This window comes from Hemicordylus capensis, chromosome 1 (assembly GCF_027244095.1).
Source record: "Hemicordylus capensis ecotype Gifberg chromosome 1, rHemCap1.1.pri, whole genome shotgun sequence".
Taxonomy (NCBI): Eukaryota; Metazoa; Chordata; class Lepidosauria; order Squamata; family Cordylidae; genus Hemicordylus; species Hemicordylus capensis.
Window position 1 is genome coordinate 241,644,368 of NC_069657.1, and position 16,906 is coordinate 241,661,273.

At 44.6% G+C, this 16,906-nt stretch overlaps 1 protein-coding gene across 1 annotated transcript; it reads left to right on the forward strand.

The window, feature by feature from the left end:
• Positions 1 to 13,243: 13,243 nt before the first annotated feature.
• Positions 13,244 to 14,089, forward strand: LOC128333925 (uncharacterized). Its single transcript, XM_053270057.1, has 2 exons — positions 13,244 to 13,469; positions 13,559 to 14,089. Exons 1-2 carry the CDS (start codon positions 13,284 to 13,286, stop codon positions 14,087 to 14,089), a joined length of 717 nt encoding a protein of 238 aa, XP_053126032.1. The 5' UTR covers positions 13,244 to 13,283.
• Positions 14,090 to 16,906: the final 2,817 nt, after the last annotated feature.

Below are 16,906 nucleotides of genomic sequence, written 5' to 3' on the forward strand. Positions count from 1 at the left end.
CCGTCTCTCCTGCTGTGGCTCTCCTGCAACTGGTATTCCGAGGCATCGTGCCACAGCCTCCAGCCTAGCAGCCATTGATAAACCTGTCCACCATGAATCTATCTAAGCCCCTTTTAAAGCTATCCAAGCTGGTGGCCATCACCACATCCCATGGCAAGGAATTCCATAGATGAATTATGCACTGTATGAAAAAGTATTTCCTCTTGTCGGTCCTAAATTTCCCAACATTCAGTTTCATGGGGTGACCCCTGGTTCTAGTGTTATGAGAGAGGGAGAAAAATATCTCTGTCTACTCCCTCCACTTCATGCATAATTTTCTACACTTTGATCATGCCTCCCCTCAGTCATCTCTTTTCCAAGGTAAAGAGCCACAGATGTTGTAGCCTAGCCTCATAAGGAAGGTCCTCCAGGACCCTGATAATTTTGGTTGCTGTCTTCTGCACCTTTTCCAATTCTATAATATCCTTCTTAAGATACAGTGAGCAAAGCTGTACGCAGAACTCCACATGTGGCTGCACCATAGATTTGTATAAGGGCATAAGAATACTAGCATTCTTATTTTCAATCCCCTTCCTAATGATTCCCAGCATGGAATTATCTTTTTTCACAGCTGCCGCACACTGAGATGACATTTTCAATGAGCTGTCCACCATGACCCCAAGATCTCTCTCCTGGTCAGCCACCAAGAGCTCAGATTCCATCAGCGTATATGTGAAGTTGGTGGTTTTTGCCCCAGTGTGCATCACTTTACACTTACTTACATTGAACAGCATCTGACATTTTGTCCCCCAGTCCCCCAGTTTGGAGAGATCTTTTTTGAGTTCCTCACGATCCTTTGTGGATTTCACTACCCTAATTTGTTTAGTGTCATCTGCAAATCTGGCCACTTCACTGGTCACCCCAACTTCTAGATCATTTAGGAACAAGTTAAAGAGCACTTGTCCCAGTACCGATCCCTGGGGGACCCCACTTCCTACCTACCTCCATTGTGAAAACTGTCCATTTATTCCTACTCTCTGTTTTCTGTCATTCAACCAGTTACCGATCCACATGAACCTGTCCCCTTGTTCCATGACTGCTAACTTTACTCAAGAGCCTTTGGTGGGGAACTTTATCAGAAGCTTTTTGGAAGTCAAAGTATACTATGTCCAGGGGCGTAACGATAGGGGGGGCAGGGGGGGCACGTGCCCCAGGCGCCACTTGGGAGGGGGCGCCAAAAAGTACCCCTGCCAGTCCCCTGCTTTTGGCAAAAAAAAAAAATTTGTGTGATTTTTTTCCCCCGTCATTACGGAGATCTCCGGTGGGCGGGAGCTCCCATTGGCTGCCGGAGAACACATGACAACCATGCTGGTTGTCTCAGTTCCTCCCTCCCTGCTTGCTGCACGCAGGAGGAGTGGAGCGGAGTAGCTTGCGAGAGCTGCTGCTGGGGACGTTCTGTCTGCCTGCCGTTTGCCCACCACACTGCCCTCTGGCTGCATTTTATTCTTCTGTTCTGCATTAACAAAGTAAGTTTCATTGCTCAAATCTCTCTCTCTCCCCTGTGTGTGTTGTGCGTGAGAGAATGCCCCTACTCCCTTGCATAACGTCCTCCTCCCTTGCATAACGTCCTCCACAGCTCTTCTGTGCTTTGCATAGCAGGCTTCACCCCCACCCCCCACCCCTAAACCGAGGGTAGCTGCCTGCAAGTGGAGCCAGTGGCGCTCTCCTGGCTTGCATTGTGTGAGTTTCTGGCTTGCAATGTGTTTCTGGCTTGCAATGTGTTTCTGGCTTGCATTGTGTGAGTCCCGGTGGGATTGCAAAAGGAAACTCACGCAATGCAAGCCAGGAGAGCGACTTGTGGCTCCACTTGCATTGCCCGAGTTTCCTTTTGCAATCCCACCTCTGCAAAAGGAAACTCATGCAATGCAAGTGGAGCCACAAGTCACTCTCCTGGCTTGCATGCATGAGTTTCCTTTTGCAGAGGTGGGATTGCAAAAGGAAACTAGTAGTACTAGTACACAAGATCTTTGCAGCTCTGCTAGTAATTACAACTTCTGGATCATCCCTTAGCATGGGGGGTGGGGTGGCAATTTAATTTGGAACTCATTAATATAATTTTTGAATAATGTTCAGTCTGTCTGGATTAATACTAGGTTTATTCTTTATAGCAGATTTTTATTAGCAACATACAGTCTACAACATTTTCAGCCTTGTTCATTTGGTGCATATTGTAGATGTTCTGTCTCCAAAACATAAGTACAGCATCTATATTTTTGAAGCGGGGGGAAATCCCATTTAATACAGTGTGAACAAATTGGTCCAAAAAGTAGCAATGGGAAGTTTTTCTTTCTGCCCCTGTAGCTTTAATAAGATAGAGTGCACAAATATCACTTGATTAACAGCTGCGATATTAATTTCCCTTTTTGGTTGCTTGACTCACAGAGAGAATCATGTCAAGGCAGTGGAGAACCAATTAAATTGATTTTAATCTTTGTTAGGGAAGATAACATGCCTTTTTCTCTCCTTGTTTAAATAATTAAAGTTTCAGTAGGTATTATTTCTGGCTTTAAAGAAATTGGTATCTTAATGTAATGGAATTCTTCTAATTACATACTTAATAGTTTTTAAAAAGTTAATCACGGTTTTTCATTCAATGTGTATTTTGTTTTACATATTAAACTTATATTTTCCTTTGAGAGAGTTTTAAAAATAAGAGGAAATTGGGAAGGCTTTTTTAAAACAAAGAAAAATCTCACCCCTACTTATTCATGATCTTTTTGATTTGCCTGTGTAATTTCAAGCAAGTCAAATGTAATTGCAAATAACATGCAGAAGATCCCAGGTTCAATCCCTACCTCCAGGTAGGGCTGGGAGAAACTCCTGCCTGAAACCTTGGAGAGCTGCTGCCAGTCAGTATGGGCAATAGTGAGCTAGGTGGACCAATATCTGACTCTGTAGACAGCTTCCTACGTAATCAAACCATAACTTGCCCTTACGTTCAGACCAATTGGATGCATTCACATTCACAGCTTACATCCAATAAACTGCTGAGTAAGCCCTCCAAACTAGGATCACACAGTGTGGTTTGCAATTCTGGTATATGAAGGGCCCAAACCTCAGTTTTGCTGTTCAGGTGCATAGGCAAACGGTGATTTAATTAAACCAGGAGGTTATTTATTAAGATTGTGTATGAGAGGGAAGCAGAAAGAGGAGGAGATCATGGCTCAAATAATGGTGGCTGAATGTGGCCATTGAGTTTCCCAGGAATACAACCAACGTAAAGTGTGCTACAAATAGACATTATTATAGAATTAATAAACAGAATATCTATGATAGACTAGAATATATGTCTATTATAATTTAAGTCTCTATTATAATATAAGCATAAATCTTGAATAGACTAGAATATCTATGATGGAAAAGACTAGAATACCTGTCTTGTCTTTTCCATTTTGGGACACAAAACCTATTACTATGTTTAAAAGCATTTATTTTCTGGCCATGAGGACTGCAAACTTAGGCTGTTAGTATGCAAGACATTTCTTTAAAATATATATTTCTAAAGCCTCATGTTTCCTTGTAGCCTCATGTTTCCTTGTAGCCTCCTTGTAGCCTCATGTTTCCTTTTTCCTGTCCCAGTATACTTGCACGGATGCAGCCCACAACCCACATTTGACTATGACTGTGACACATTTCCATATTTCCGGGGGGAAGGAGGGGGGGCGCAATTTCAGTGCTTGCCCCGGGCGCCGTTTTCCCTAGTTACGCCTCTGACTATGTCAACTGGATCACTTTTATCCACATGCCTGTTGACACTCTCGAAGAACTACAAAAGGTTAGTGAGGCAAGACTTACTCTTGCAGAAGCCATGCTGGTTCTCCTTCAGTAAGATCTGTTCTTCTAGATGCTTAACAGTTTTGTCCTTAAGTATACTTTCTATCAATTTACCTGGCACTGAAGTTAAGCTGAACAGCCTGTAATTTCCCGGCTCCCCACTGGATCCTTTCTTGAAAATTGGAGTCACATTGGCTATTTTCCAGTCCTCTGGTACAGAGCCTGATTGTAGGGACAAGTTATATATTTTTGCTAGGAGATCGGCAGTTTCACATTTGAGTTCCTTCAGAACTCTTGGGTGGATGCCACCAGGCCCTGGCGATTTGTTAATTTTTAGCTTTTCAAGAGTCTTCCCTTATCACCTCAAATTGGCCCAGTTCCTCAGCTGCTAAACCTGAAAAACTCAATTCTGGAGAGGGTATATAGTCAGTATCCTCCACCATGAAGACAGATGCAAAGAACTCATTCAGCTTCTCTGCAATTTCCTAATCCTCCTCAATAATCCCTTTCACACCCTCATCAACTAAGGGGCCAACCTCCTCCCTTGCAGGTTTTCTACTTCTGATACATTTAAAGAAGTTTTTGTTATTCTCATTGACACTTCTAGCTATATGTTCCTCAAACTCTCTCTTTGCATCCCTTATTGTCTCCTTGCATTTCTATTGCCAGGGTTTATGTTCTTTCCTGTTCTCTTCATTTGGGCAGGACTTCCATTTTCCCCTTTATAGCTTCCCTGACTCTACTTGTTAGCCACACTGGCATCCTCCTAAACATTGTGGTACCTTTCCTCCTTTTTGTTATACATTCCAACCGTGTGTCTAGTACTGTGGTTTTAATAAGTTCCATGCTTTCTGGAGTGATTTGACCCTCCTGACTTTCCCTTTCACTTCCTTCTTACCAGTCACCTCATTTTTGAGAAGTTTCCTCTTCTGAAGTCCAACGCATCTGTGTTGGACTTCCTTGACAATTCTCCACTCGCATGTATGCTGAATTGGATCACATTATGGTCACTGCTACCCAATGGTCCTGCAACTCTGACATCTCACACCAGGGCCCGGGCACCACTCAGAATTAAATCCAAAGTCACCATCTCTCTGGTTATTTCCACAACTAACTGTTCTAAGGCACAGTCATTTAGCACATCTAGAAATTTGGCCTCTCTTACTCGGGTCTCCCCAGTCCTAGTCCAGCACTCTAACCACTACACCACACTGGCTCCCACACCACGCTGGCTGGTGTTTAAGTGACTGGAGCATGTTAGATTCTTAGTCCACACTCTTCAGTACAATTACAGCCATGTTCCTACACTCTCTGGATATAGACACCTATTGAATCAAGCCTTCAGCTAGTTGGAAGTTGATTTTTCTATTCTTATTTTAAACCAGGGGTTTCCAGCCTGTGGTACTGCAGTTGTTGCTGAACTACAGCTCCCATCATCCCCAGCTACAATTTGTTGATAGAAAGTTCTCTCCCTCTCTCACAATACTAGAACCAGGGGTCATCCCATGAAACTGAACGTCAGAAAATTTAGGACCAACAAAAGGAAGTACTTCTTCCAGCAGCACACAATTTACTTATGGAATTCTCTGCCACAGGATGTGGTGATGGACACTAGCTTGGATGGCTTTAAAGGGGGCTTGGACAAAGTCATGGAGGACAGGTCTATCAGTGGCTACTTTTAACATTTAACAATGCTTAGTTTTTTCCAGTAAGGCCCTGAAGCATGTCCTGCTCTCCATACTTGATAAAGGATCCATTTGCCAACCTGATATTTTGATTGCTCACAGCTAAAGGAGCACCTGTCCAAGGAGTGTAGCATGTGGGAAATGTTGAAAGAATCCCAAGCCATCCTGCTCTATTGGATGCAGGATATGGAAGTGACAGTGGAGAAAGAACAGAAACAGGTTGGTGAGACACAGCAATCTAAATCCTTTCTTTAGGATTGACCAAACAATGCAGTCTGCAGCCTACCCTCAAAGTAATATTAAGGCTAAAAGCTACAGCAGCTCACAGCTGATGGTAGATGATGAATATCATTATTACTACTGCAGTGCAAAGGTCCTGATAAAGTTTCTAGAGGGCAGTCCAGAACGTTTCTGCAGTCAGACAGCATGAGCATCCTCTGCAGTGTTTGGGCAGCACTGTACTTGCACAAAGTGGTGTACATGGGAGGGGATCCCCCCACCTTTCTGGTTCTCACCAGAGGTCTGTGACATATCCGTCCATGTGGAGCCAACACCACCCTACTTCCCCTCGCGCCAGCCTTGACATTGCCCCTCTTCCCTCTGCGCCAGCCTCACCTCCTGGGTGTGCCTACAGTTGGCACATGAGCATCCCACTGGCTTCTTCTATTGCACTAGTGCTGGAACAGTAGTGCAGGCGAGGGAGGTAGGGACTGAGCTGAGGGCTGCTAAGGGGAAAGACGCATGGGGAGGGCAGCAAAAGTCAGGTGGAGCAAGAGAAAAGTGGGGTGGCACCCAGGGCAGGGCCCACATGTGCACCATCTGAGGCTATTTCCTGACATTGCTTCATAGAGGGACCACCCCAAGATGTCTGACTTTTTCAGCAAAGCAAGATTTCCTCCTACACTATTTCCCTTCAGGTGTCTTGCTTAGATGTCTCAGTGTGCTTATAGTTTTCCCAGCCTCAATCAGGCAATACATATCAAGCACATATTTATACCTCTTCCCCACAGTATAGGATCATGGGATTTGGGTATATGAAGGAGAGTCTATGGGCAGGGAAGAGGAAAGGGAGACTCCTTCATTTTCTTGTTGTCTTCTCCTACTGACCTGGAGGATCTATTCTGGGACTGACTACTAGCAGGGTTTGGGTCTGGCAGTCAGAGAGTGGCTGACCAACATGAAGCAAGAAGTTAGATATAGATCTTTTCCTATCATCATGTACTTCTGAATAAAGCAGATTAGTTTAATCTTACATGAATCTCCATTCTTATCATTTACAAGCTGTTGCCCCTGAGAACCTCTGCTGTAATGGGAGTGAGTTAGCTCCTGAAATACTCTGCTATATAAGTAATCACAGGGTTATGGGCGTATCCCCTAACAGGCTTTTTGGGACTCAAATCTGATCTCAGGATTGATAAAGGCACAGCTACAATAATAAAGAGACAGCATGGATTCCAGGAAGATTAGTCTCAGCATTCCCAAGTTGGATGGCTCAAACTGCAGCAACTGGTCATTTCAGATAAAATCCTATCTGATGAGCCAAGGACTCAACAATGTTCTGGAGGACACACAGAGACCTGTTGAGCAACAAGCAGATGCAAGAAAGATTTTGGATTCAAAAGCTCTGCAACTTGAAGCTAAAGGAGAGACAAAATCCTACTGAACATATAAGCCAAATCCAGGATCTGGGAAAACAGCTTAAAGACTTGGGGACAGACCTCAGTGAGGCTGCAATTGTGGGATTCATTCTGAACTCATTGGCTGAAAGTTATCAAGCTTTGAAAATGGCAATTGAAGTATCAGATGTATCTATAAATTTAAAATACATTTCCCGGCACTTGGCGGAACATTTTTGTGCAAGCAAGAAATGGCTTCTCCTCCTGGAGATCATGTTACAGCATCTCACTCAGAGAATACAGAACAAAGGTGTATTCTCTTCTGTTTTCTGTGTAGAAGCAAAAACCATTTGTATGCTAATTGCCCTGATAAGTCCCTGAAAGCTCCTGCTAACATAGGCAAGACAAAAGGGGAGACAAAGAGGGTTAAGATTCCTGATGCTACAAGCCATAGAAATTCTATACCAGGAGGAGATCTTCATAAACAGAAGTACATAAAGGGCAGACCAAAGCTCAAAACATTTTTTAAAATGATTGTTTCATATTTTTAGTTTAATACTTTTAACTGTCATATTTATTGTATGTTTTTAACTTCTGTAAATTGCCTTTGGATTGTTTTTAATGAAAGGTGGTATATAAATTTAACAATAAATAAATAAAATAAAATACCATGACTGAAATGAATAAAAATGTATTTTGCATAGATTCTTGAGCAACACAAAATCTTTTGAAAGATTTTGAACTGTTTACCGAATTGGAAATGGATTACAGAGTCTCCATTTGTCTCACAGAAGGTAGAAGTTGTTTTGCACAGGGGAGAGGTGTTGCAAAAGTGCAGTGTAAGCTACCAGATGGACAATGTGTGGCTGTTACTATTAAGAATGCACTATTTGTGCCATCATTGGAGAATAATTTGATTTCTATGAAATATGGAGTTGAAAAAGGATGCAGAATTGAGCAAAGACAAGCATTGTTATATTACAAATGGAGGTGATTTGATTATGGCTGCAACTCTAAGAGAGTGGATTGTTTGAATTAGCTCCATAAATGAAAGAGCAAGTCAAGCAACAGTGTGCAATCACAAGTCATGTGACATACTTTGGCACCGTCATTTTGCCCATCATGATATTAAAGTGATTCATGAGCTTGAGAAGGGGAAAATAATTAAAGAATTTAAAGTGCAGACATGCAGAGAGGCTGCATCCAGATGTGACTGTTGCCTTCGTGCTAAAACTGTGAAGCCTACCTTTCATAAGAGAGAGGAGAAAGAGTCACAACACCCCTTAGAATTTATTCACAGTGATCTTTGTGGTCCATTGGAACACAGCATGAGTGGCAATCCCAACATACTCACATTTATTGATTTTTTCAAGATTTGCTTATGTTTATACTCAGAAAGAGAGAAGAGTCAAGTGCTTCAGAAGTTTAAAGAGTACTAGCTGGCCCTGTGCATAACAACTGCTTGCTAGGACTTTATTGTTCTCCTTAAAGTCCCACCACAGCCCCTGCTTTATTACTCAGTGTCAGCCACTCCACTCACAGCCACCACCTCCCCTCCACTCCCCCACTCACAACCACCAATCCCCCACTCTCAGCCACCTCCTCTCCTCCACTCCACTATCCGCAGCCACCCCCTCCACTCTACTCCCCCAATCTCAGCTACTCCTTGCAGCCTCTTCCACTCTCAGCCACCCCACTCGCAGTCACACCCTCTCCTCCATTCCCCTACTCATAGCCACCCCCTCCTCCCCTTCACCACTTTCAGCCACCCCACTCAGAGCCACCCATTCACAGCGACCTCCTCCCTTCCACAACTCTCAGCCACCCCACTTGCAGCCACCCCCTCCCCTCCAGCACTTTCAGCCACCCAACTTGGGGCCACCCCATTCACAGCCACCACTTCCCTTCCACAACTCTCAGCCACCCCCTCTCTTCCCCTCCAACACTCTCAGCCACCCCACTTACAGCCACTCCTCTCCTCCACTCCCCCACTCTCAGCCACCCCACATGCAGCCGCCCTTTAATCCCCCACTCTATCAGCTGACCCAATTACCGCTCACTCCCTCAGCTCCAGCCACTGGCCTCTGATGCCCTGCCGAGTCTCCTCACGAGGAGGATGGCCAAGCCAGGGTGAGAAGGAGTACCGAGGGCCATCCATGCAGGCTGGATGGGAAGCGCCAGCTCAGCCGTCCTTCTCATGAGGAGACTCGGCGAGACAACAGAGGCCGGTGGTGGAGCTGGGAAGTGAGCTGCGGCTGGGTGAGCTGAGGGAGGGAGGAAGCAATGCCTCTGCTCTTTCTTTGGCTCTCCTGCTCCTCCTTGGCATCAGCTGCCCCTTCATCTGCTCCTCAGCCGCCGTCTCCATGTGCGTGTGCTTTCTCTCTCTCTCTGTCTCAAACACACACACCAAGTTTTGCCAGAACACTCACAGGATTTGCTACATACCTCCTAAGGCTTTTATGTATAAAGATGTTGCACTGGTCAGTAACAAATTTGGAAGAAAGCCTCAGACTAAGGTTGCACAATGGAGGTGAGTACATGTCAAATGACATGAAAACATTCCTGAAGGAACAGGGGATTGAACATGAGACTACAGTGCCATACCCACAAGAATTGAATGGTGTGGCAAAGAGGAAGAATAGCTCAAGATGCAGGTTTGGCAAATAGGTTTTGGGGAGAAGCAGTGATGACTGCCAGCTATTTACAGAACAGATTGTCAACCAAAGCAGCAGAAGAGACACCATTTGAACTGTGGTTTAGATACAAGCCTAGCCTTAAGCATATCAGAGTATTTAGATGTGAAGTATATGCATATGCAACCAAAGCAAAGAGAAACAAGCTGAACTGCAGAAGAAAGTACTCTGGGGATATGTACTAGGATGGAAAGGATACATAATCCTTAATGTTGAAACTGGTGATATTGAAATTTGCAATGTTGTGTACTTTGATGGAAGACAAAGGCCAACCAAAGGTTGAGCCAAAAAGTTGGGCCAAGGATCCAGATGAGTGAGGAACTAGGTGAGCAGGCTTTCATAATCTCATGCCAGCCAGTGAACCCAAACCAGAACTGGAGGCAGATTCAGAAGGGAATGCCTGAACCAGAACTGCGATGCTCCCCAGAGGCCCAGCAAAGGGATTCCACCCATCAAACTCTCACTCATCAACAGAAGTGAAGAGTTACAGGAACCCTGCACATGGCAAGATGTTGAAAAGACAGAGGTGTAGCTAGGGGAAGGCAGGCAGGGCATGTGCCCTGGGTGCAGCTGAAGAGGGGTACAAAGTGCCAGATAGATAGATAGATAGATAGATAGATAGATAGATAGATAGATAGATAGATAGTCCAGGCCAGCAGCACCCCCCTCCCCCTCCCCACTCCTTGGAGTTGGTGCAGTCGCAAGATCTGTCAGGGTGGGGAGGGCGCTCTCCCATTGGCTCCTGGTGAGTGGAGGAGCAGAGAGCGTACATGCGCCGTGCAGCTGGACCATAAGGAGCAGCACAGCGTGCTGCCCTCATGTTGTGTGTGCTGCTGCTGCTGCATGGCTGCCGACACAAGGAGGGACAACGATGGGAGCGGCAACAACAGGCAAAGCTGTGTTTAAGGTGCTTAGTCCCCTTTGCTAAGCCGGGGAGGGGGAGGCAGACAGACAAGAAGTGGGGGGGGGGCAGACGCAGAGCTTCTGATTCACATTCGACTAGTGCCTCCTCATGAAGAGGCGCTCTATCTTCCTAGCAGATCATACTCAGTCTCAGAAGGGAAGCGGATCGTGAGCAGGGGCAGAGTCTTTTGCAGAGCCAATGTTCCTTCCTGCCCTGCCTGGTGCATTTCCTCAGGGTGGACCTGGAAGCCTTTCTTGAGGGACCCAAGAATCCCCACGTTCCTGCTTCTATACAGAGCTCCTGGAAGCTACCTGAAGAAGGGGCCGGAGTTGGCAAGAAGCGGGGGGGAGCGGCGGGCTGGCAAGAAGTGGGGGAAGCGGGCTGGCAAGAAGTGGGGCGGCATCCTCTGTCCTCAGTCTCAGTCAAACACTGTATGCGCCTGCAAGCTGCTACAAAGAGCCAGAGGCACAGAGGAGTTACTGCAAGATAAACTCAGTCTCTGAGTGACAGTCGCAGCTGCAGCTGCGACTGACTCAGAGACTGAGTTTATCTCGCAAACTCCTCTCGTGCCTCTTTGTAGCAGCTTGGGCAGCTCATTCTGCCGGTCTCCTCAGCTCTTGGAGTGGGTTTTCCGCCGTGGGAGGGAGTCCCTGGCTGCCACGTCCTCCTCTTATCCCTCTTGTCCCTCGGGATCAGCCTCTGAGAAAGTCCCCAGTTCTTCTTCTCGAGCTGGGCTTGCGGCTGAGCTGTTGTCCCTCCTCCTTAGCAGGTTGCCGAGCAGGGAGGTGAGTGGAGTGCTGAGCTCTTCCTTCAAGTCTGCTGGGCTGGCGATTATTTCTCACCTCTACTCTGTCTCCGAATGAAAACCGGAGGCAGGAAGGTCTGGAGGGCTGAGAGTTGAAATGATGGCAGCGGTGGGGAAGGGGGGGAGGGGTATATTGAGAGGGAAACTCTGTGGAACTCTGAGGCAAGGTGCTTGTAGCATTTGAATGCATTTCCAGCCCAACTGTTGCTGCTCCGGCCGTTGTGTTGCCGCCTGCACAGCCTAGGGCTGCAGCACGTTTTAGGGTTTTTTTGCTTCGGGTTCCCCTTCACTTTACATTGCAATGGCCAGGGGCCCTGGGGAGCGGGAATGAGTGTTGTGGCTTCCTCTGCCTGTTTCTCTCACTGGCTCACCTCTCCTTCTGTTATTTGGAACAGCAGGGGTGAGAGAGGCTTTTGTTCTGGAAACATTAAAGGTATTTGGGACTAGGGGGTGGTGGGAGACAGGGAACTCACAGTTTTGAGGCAAAAGATGATGCCTGTCATGCTTCATTGTGGTGGCTTTTGCTGAAGAAGAAGGAAAAGGATCAAACTTTCTTTCTCTCCCTTCTGGGTGCTGTGCATATGAATTGGCTAATGAAGCTGCATTTTATACATAGCTGGAAGCTTATTGTATTGATCTACTGCTCAGTGTTATTACTCAGAGAGATCTGGCTTAAGAAGCCTGTTGGAAGCCTGTAGGGAAATTAGAATTCCCTTTTTGGGGTGAGGGGTTGCCTTGTTGCTTATTACTGTTGTGTTCTATCTTCTTCCCCAGAGTGGGGGCGGGCGAACGAATGTGAGAGAGCTACTGGACTCCAGGCACCTTTGGCTGCCTTGGAAATGCTGCTGATTTGGTAACTGGAGGAAAACAGCATGGCTGGGGAGGTAGAAGTTGATGCCCCCAGGCTGTAAGGGACATGAATACCAGTAGGACTCCAGTCCAAAGTGAAGGAGTTTCCAAGTCATTCAGCTGCTCTGCTTTGTCACCAGCACGCTTCATAAATCCTAAGACACCCTTTGGGGAGATTGGCCCTTAAGCACTGCTGTTACTTGACTGACCTTCCCTGTCTGTGAAAAGGGGGAGACCATGGCTCATTCTTCATACCCCACAACTTAGTAGTAATTGTTGGTTAGCACACAGAAGTAGCATAACCCTTACCCGTGAGGGATCACAGTTTTTACAATAAATAGGATAAAGATGAATAAATGAAGTATTGTGAGGAGGGGTCATCCTGGTAAGATTCTGTGGAAGAAATAGGTTTAGGAGAAGGATTTGGCTTGATGGAGAGGATGTGTGAACCCATTTCTTTCACAGAATATTTCCAGGGTGAAGGCTGCTGCTTGGGCATAGATGTAAATAGTATTATATACATACCTGGGAGGAGCCTAAGTAAGGGCAAGTGAAGCCACAGACTAAGTAAGGGCAAGAAGTATGGGCAAAGTGAAGTCAGAGCCTAGTAAGGGCAAGACGTCACCAAGCCCCGCCCACTGAAGGGCAAGCTGTCATCAAACCCCTCCCACGGAAGGGCATGACATCACCACAGCAGGGAGGAGTTGTAAACCCTCCAGAGAACATGCCCAGGCATGCCTAGAGCCTCCTGTACCATGAGCCCTACCCACCTGACCTGTGAGGACCAATAGGAAGGAGGTCCCAGCCAGCCGTTCAAGGCTTATAGTGTTGCTGCTGCATGGAGTATCCTACAAGGCTTGTAGCATAGCCCCCTTTGCATAAAGGTAACAATTCTACTGTTTGCTTGTGGGTTTGATTATGGAATCTCCTCAGAGCCCTAATTTGGCAACAAATCAGCCAGATTCTACACCTAAGCCAAGAAAACGCTCTATTAGCACCAGTTCAGATGATGAAGGACCTCCTGTGAAAACCTATGCTGAAGAACAAGCTGAGACAAGGGAAATATGGCAAGAGATCCTGGCAACCATGGCAGCTGAGCCACAGGTAAATATATTTTACAGGCTAGGTTTTGAAGCTGTGTGTGTGTGTGAAAAATGACATTAAACTAATAGTCTTTTTTTGTCTCCCTTTAGAATTCAGCCCTTTTGAAAAGTCTGAAGCCTTCTTGTGAAGCAATGCAGAAATTCTTGGGTCTGAATATCAATGAAGAACCTTATATTGCCCCAGCGAGGCGTAGAGGGGCTATGAAAAAACTTGTGAGAGTTGTTATCTATGGAATTATGAATTATTGCCTGAGGTCTTATGCCAGGGATGCCTGTTCTGGCTGCAGCATTCGTGCCCCGGGTCAAGAAGCGCATGACTGCTTACGTTACTCTGAGAATCAAATTGCTACATTTATTAAGAAGCTCTGTTCTAAATTGTGTCTTAAATCATTTTTTCACCTACTTGTGTGTTTAGGGTTTGCAGTAAAATGTCTGGTTCTGACCGAGGAAATAGTCCACGAATCTTTAATTATTTTTACTAAACTGTATACTTCTGATAATCCACGGAATGTTCTGGACAATATTTTGAGGCCGGGAGATATGGAATTGTATTTTTTTGTGAATAATGTGATACAAGAAAAAGAGTATAAAACATTTCTGAAGTCTCTACCACCTCAATAAAGATAATGATTTTTGAGCTAAAAAATATGGCTGTCTGTCTCCCTGCATTCATGAGTGCTGGAAGGGTGGTGGGGGGAGCAGGCTGCTGTCAGGAGATAAGACAGCAGCCTATGTGCTGGTCTGTGTGCGAGAAGGAGGGGGGGCTGGGGGGGAGGCTGTATTTTAAATCAGCCCTGTTAGCCAAAAAGCATGACAGCTGGGTGGGATTAGCAATTAACACACACACACATACTAATTAAAGGCATCAAAATTACTGTCCTGTAGATGTTAGAGAAGGCTAGCAATCTACACTTGGCTTTCTCTGAAAAATAAAAAATGATTCAGAGAGAGAGAAAATGGAGCTTGTCTCCATTCTTTCTGAAGTTAAAGCAGCAGTCATAAGATAAGACCTAACAGAAAAACTCCGTTCCTGTTGAGCATAGCATGCAAGTAACACATAGACGTTAATTAAAGACATCTACATTGGCTAGAGAAATCTACATTTCTGGTTAGAGAAATCTACATTGGGTTTCTCTGTAAATAAAGAGGCATTTTTTTAAACAGTTCTGGTATTCAAAAAAACCGCCAGGGTTCTGGTATCAAAAAACGGTCATAATTAAAAATGTGTAAGAATTAGATAAGACCCGGAGGGTCTCTGTGTGTAAGAAGGGGGTGGGATGGGGTGGGAGTTAGAGAGGGATGGTCAATGCTGTAGGTTTACTATAGGCTAGTTTTCTATAGAGCAGCTATGCAGACCAATAGAAATTTCACCCCATCCTTGGTTTTCTAAGAAAAAACCGTATGTTCTGAGAACAAGGATACGTTTTTCTGTACCCCTCAATAGCTATTGGTGCATATTCTATAGGGTTTATGCAGACCAATCCAGAGGGTGCCCAGCCCTTTCTGACGTGAACCCCCCTGGGGGGTTAAATGCTTGTGCTACACCAGAATTTTTCCTCTTTCTCTCCACAAAGACCCCCCAAAGAATCAACAGGAGGTAAGTACATGGCCATTTTTTCTTATCAGTTTATGACCATGTGCTCAGCCTTGCTGAGCCGTTACATTTTTAAATATGTTTCAGAACTGAGCTTTCTATAATTAAGGAATTGTTTAAAGTGTCTTCTCCTTGCCTTTCAAAGCACATGTTCTGTCTTTTAAAATCTCCCCTCAGAGTTTTTTATTATTATTATTATTATTAATAGTTAAGCATGTGCTTAAGTATTAATAGTTAAGACTATTTTAAAGTATGGGCTGATGGTGATTTTAAATATATTTCAGAACTGAGCTTTCTATAATTAAGGAATTGTTTAAAGTGTCTTCTCCTTGCCTTTCAAAGCACATGTTCTGTCTTTTAAAATTTCCCCGCAGAGTTTTGGTTTTTTTTATTAGTTAAATGTTTTTATTAGTTAAATGTTAAATAGTTAAGAATGTTTTAAAAGCACATGCTTTTTATTTAAGCTCACAATAATAATGATTATGTTTAATAGTGTTCTATGTTCTTCATGTATTTCAAACCCCTCTCTCTGCCACAGAAACCCTTTTTCACTCAATTATTGTCATTATACCCTCTTCTCTGACCGTTTTACACCCCCCAAGCCTTGTCACTGCTTCCTCCAGCATGCCTCAAACGCCACCCCCCTCCCCAACAATGTACTCTCATACAAACACGTGCTACCCCCCACCACATGTGCTCTCATGCAATCACATGTGCTCTCACCCTACCATGTGCTATTCCTCCACACCCCTCCTCCTTCCTCCTCCCCCCCAACATGTGCTCTCTCTCTTCTTCTCTCTGTTTTAAATGATTTATATATATAATTCTTGTATTTCAAATCCCCTGTTCAGTTCAAACCGCTCTTTTAAACTATTCCTGCCTTGAAGCCATGCTTTTTATTTAAGCTTACAATAATAATGATTATGTTTAATAGTGTTCTATGTTCTTCATGTATTTCAAACCCCTCTCTCTGCCTCAGAAACCCTTTTTCACTCAATTATTGTCATTATACCCTCTTCTCTGACCGTTTTACACCCCCCCAAGCCTTGTCACTGCTTCCTCCAGCATGCCTCAAACGCCCCCCCAACAATGTACTCTCAACCAAACACATGCTACCCCACCACCCCACCACCACATGTGCTCTCATGCAATCACATGTGCTCTGACCCTACCATGTGCTATTCCTCCACAACCCTCCTCCTCCCTCCCCCCCACATGTGCTCTCTCTCTTCTTCTCTCTGTTTTAAATGATTTATATATATAATTCTTGTATTTCAAATCCCCTGTTCAGTTCAAACCGCTCTTTTAAACTATTCCCTCAGAGTTCTTTTTTTTTTTTTGAATAGTTAAACATACATTATGTATGTGCTTAAATAAAGTACATACAATTCATAAAAGTAATTACAATTAATTCTTTTGATATATTCTAGCCATCCATGTAGATATATGGCACAGGAACAGCTTGCTTATGCAGCTACACATAGAAATATGGATACATCAGACTATGATTCAGCAGGTATTGATCATAATTAATAGGTATTATTATCACATATTTGTGAATCACGTGTATTAGTAAGTTTATATATATTTTCTGTCTTCTATAGATGACTTTATACTTACACAGCGGTCTAATTCACCCATGTATGAACCCTTAACTCCCCCTTCTGAAGCAGAAGGACCGGAACCAGAACAAGAACCAGAAGCTCAAGCTCACAGGGCACAGTGTAAATAGTAGTAATTATATATCCTATATCTGGGAGCTAGATTTGTACATGTGTATGTGATAGACCCCGAGTAACTGTATATTGTTCTGATTTTAGCCAAATCAAATACCTCAGCAGGAA

Bases quoted from the DNA above. Each gene is read 5' to 3' on its own strand.
- LOC128333925 (XM_053270057.1), top strand. From the start codon at position 13,284: ATGGAATCTCCTCAGAGCCCTAATTTGGCAACAAATCAGCCAGATTCT. The intron at 13,470-13,558 runs GTAAATATATTT...GTCTCCCTTTAG, and splicing joins CCATGGCAGCTGAGCCACAG to AATTCAGCCCTTTTGAAAAG.